The sequence below is a fragment of the Aegilops tauschii genome, chromosome 1 (assembly GCF_002575655.3).
Source record: "Aegilops tauschii subsp. strangulata cultivar AL8/78 chromosome 1, Aet v6.0, whole genome shotgun sequence".
NCBI lineage: Eukaryota > Viridiplantae > Streptophyta > Magnoliopsida > Poales > Poaceae > Aegilops > Aegilops tauschii.
The window spans coordinates 219,967,510-219,971,239 of NC_053035.3; the positions used below are offsets into that span (position 1 = coordinate 219,967,510).

General features: G+C 49.3%; 1 protein-coding gene across 1 annotated transcript; it reads left to right on the forward strand.

The window, feature by feature from the left end:
- The first annotated feature begins 2,501 nt into the window (after positions 1–2,501).
- LOC141028054 (uncharacterized) lies at positions 2,502–3,056 on the forward strand. The gene has a single exon (XM_073505891.1). It carries the CDS (start codon positions 2,502–2,504, stop codon positions 3,054–3,056), a length of 555 nt encoding a protein of 184 aa, XP_073361992.1.
- Positions 3,057–3,730: the final 674 nt, after the last annotated feature.

Below are 3,730 nucleotides of genomic sequence, written 5' to 3' on the forward strand. Positions count from 1 at the left end.
CATCATGTTACAGAACAACACTCTCTGAATGAACTTATTCCAAAGATCAACAGAAAAGATGGTATCATCCATGCAAACATGGCAAATGATATGACAGATTCAGACTTGGCTGGAACAACGATAAGTAGGCATGTTGGTGAGCTTGTATCACTCTCCACAGAGCATTTCATGGCATGTGAAATCAACCAACCGTAAGATGACATAATGATGAAGCTACACATGGCAAGATCAAGTTCATAGGGTGCATGGATCACTAGCAAAGCTCATGGCAAAATTGAACTTAATGTAAACAGGCTGACAGCGACATTATTTATCAACTTTAGAGCAAGATTACAACAAGCTACAGCAGGCTATAAATGCAAATAAGGGCATGGATGGATAGATCATAACATGTATAACAAAACATCCTTAGTGAACATCTCCATATTATGCATATAATGGATGGTAGCATCAATCAAACATAGCAACCTGATATAGCAGTTTCAGCCTAGCAAAACAGTAACAACAAGTACCCTACTTCATGCACTCACCACAAGGCACACAAAAATACATGGATTGTACCACTGAAAAGATAGCATGAATATGCTCCTAAAATATGTAGACATCATGCTCAAAGGATGCACACACAAAATGCAATGAAAAAGACAAAACAGCAAGTTCTGTTAACAGACAGCAGTTAACATCATATAGCACTCTTGCAATGATGATTAGGGCATCAAGATGAACTCAAACAAGCATGGAACAATGAAATGAAATGAAGATCATCTCACAATGAGCATTTTGATATATTACACGCACAAAACGGAGTAGCACACAAGACGTTATGGCATGATGAACAAGGCAACATAATGCAAAAATTTCGGGACTTAGCAAAATATTACCCTCTCAGATCCGGATCTAGGGATTCGACGCGCGAACCGATACGGCGGCGAGGGCGAGGAGATGGCCGGGGAAGTCGGAGGAGGCCAGACGGGGACGACGGCGGCGGATTCGGCCGGATCTGGGGCCGGAGTGGCCAGATCGGGCGCCGGCGAGGAGGAGACGGCGCGGGGACGACGGCTACGGCGTGGCTCCGGCGAGCTTCATGGTGGCGCCGGCCATGGAGGCGGCGGGCGGTGAAGGGCGGCGCTGGAAGGCAAGGACGGCGCAGCCCGGCGAGGAGGCGGCGGCTCGGGCGCTCGGGGCGCGCGGGCGCCTGCGGGGCAGCGCGGGCGAGGCGGAGCGGCGGCGGGCTGCTCCGGCGGGGAACGCCGGCGAGCGGCGGCGCGGGAGGCCGGCAAGCGGGCAGGCCGGGGGGACCCGGCGGGCGCGGGCTCGGGCGCTCGCGGGGCGGCGGCGGCGGCGTACCGGGCCGGGGAGGGCCGAGCGCGGGCCGCGGCGGGCCGCGGGTGAGGCGCGGCGGCTGGGGCGCCGGCGCTGCCACGTGGCGAGAGGGGATTGGGCGGGGACGGCGGCTGGACGCGTCCGGACGGCGGCGGACATGTCCGGCGGCGCGGAGGGAGGTGGAGCTAGGGTTAGGGTAGGATTTGATCGAAATTTCGGGGGAGGGGTTGTGTTTTATAGGTAGAGGGAGCTAGGGGAGTCCAAATGGGGTGCGATTTTCGCCCACACGATCGTGATCGAACGGCGGGGAGCATGGAGGGGAGTTAGATGGGCTAGGTGGGCTGTGTGAAGAGGGGCTGGGCTGCAAAGAGAGAGGGGTTTCGATTAGCTCGGTTAACCATTGGGGCATCAAACGATCTCCAAATGGAACGAAATTTGACAGGCGGACTACCGATGATATACCAAGGCCACTCGGCAAATCTCAGACCATTCTGAGAATGTTTTCTCTCGCTCACGAAACAAGATCTGAGAGGGGCGACGGGCGCGTGCGAGTGTGTCTGTGTTCAGAACGGACAACGGAGAGAACCGGCAGAACCCGAACGGATGCAAGTTTTGAAAAACATGCAGATGAAATGCACATGATGACATGGCAAAGTGCAACACGCAAGCAAATGACATGGCAACAACGGCGAATAACTGGAGGACACCTGGCGCATCGGATTCGGGGCGTTACATGATCCTACTGAAGATGTGGATATGTGTGTGCCTTCTTCTGATGAAGATAAGGTGAAGCTGAATTTCAAAAGTTTTAGAGAGGAAGACCTGACTAAACCATAGTTTCGAGTTGGCCAGACCTTTGGATCTATTGAGTTCCTGAGGAAAGCTATCAAAGAGTACAGCTGTCAGGAGAGAGTTGACATTAAATGCCCTAGAAATGATAGGAAAAGACTCAATGCCATTTGTGAAGATGGGTGCCCTTGGACCTTGTCTGCATCATTTGATGGGAGAATCAACTGCTTCATGATCAAAGAATACAATCCAAAGCATAATGCATAAAGAAATGGTGTGTTAAGTCATTCACTGCTCCTTTTATGGATGGAAAATATGTTGATTCTTTCAGAGCAGATGAAAACATGAATATGGAAATTTTTGCAAGGGTGGTTTAGAAAGATTGGAACATGACAGCAACAAGGAGCAAGCTCAGAAGGGCTAAGAGGCTAGTGAAGAAAGTCATTGAAGGAGATGAGTTGGAGCAGTACAACAGCATGTGGGATTATGCACAAGAATTCAGAAGATCAAACCCTGGCAGTTCTTTCTATGTGGGTGTCAGTGATGGCATATTTGGAAGTTGTTATTTCTCTCTGGATGCCTGCAAAAGGGTTTTCATGCAAGCCTGTAGGCCTGTCATTTGTTTGGATGGATGCCACCTGAAGACAAAGTATGGAGGTGTTATGCTGTGTGCTGTTGGCATGGATCCTAATGACTGCATTTACCCTCTAGCTTTTGCAGTTGTTGAGGTAGAGAACACTGACACATGGAAATGGTTTCTGTCAAATCTGAAGAGTGACTTGGGAATTCTAAACACAGAGCCATGGACTATAATGTCAGACAAGCAAAAGGGGATGATCAAGGGAGTGAGGTGGCACTTTCCTGATGCGGAGCACAGATACTGTGTTAGGCATATATGGCAGAATTTTCAGCAAACACACAAAGGAGATGTTCTTAAGAACTAGTTGTGGAAGTGTGCAAGGAGCACAACACCAGAACTGCGGGCTGAAAGCATGGAGGAAATGAAGGCCATCAGCCTAGAAGCATACAAATGGCTTGAGCAGCTACCACCCAACACTTGGGTTAGGGGCTTCCAAAGAGAATTTGTCAAGTGTGATATCCTTCTGAACAACAATTGTGAGGTTTTCAACAAATATATTCTTGAGGCTAGGGAGATGCATCTCAGATCAATGATTGACAAGACAAAACACAGCTCATGGTCAGATTCTACAACAAAACAAAGGAGGCAGAGACCTGGCCTGGCTCAATATGCCCAAAAATTGGGAAAAGAATTGAGAAGAATATAGAGCTGTCAGCTACATGCATGCTTTCAGCGGCTGGTGATGGCATCTTTCAGGTTGACAACAGGAACATGACATACATTGTTCACATGAAGGAAGAAAGTTGTACATGCAGAAGGTGGGATCTTAGTGGAGTTCCATGTCACCATGCAATTGCATGCTGCAGGCATGAGAGGATTGATCCTGAGAGTTTGGTGCACTCATGTTATAGTATAGAAGCATTCAAGCTAGCATACAAACCCATTATCAAGCCTTGCAGAGATAGGAGTGAGTGGCAGAAGACGAATGGTTGTGAAATCAAGCCACCTGTCTATGAAAAAAAGTAGGGAGGCCTTCAA

Bases quoted from the DNA above. Each gene is read 5' to 3' on its own strand.
- LOC141028054 (XM_073505891.1), top strand. From the start codon at position 2,502: ATGACAGCAACAAGGAGCAAGCTCAGAAGGGCTAAGAGGCTAGTGAAG.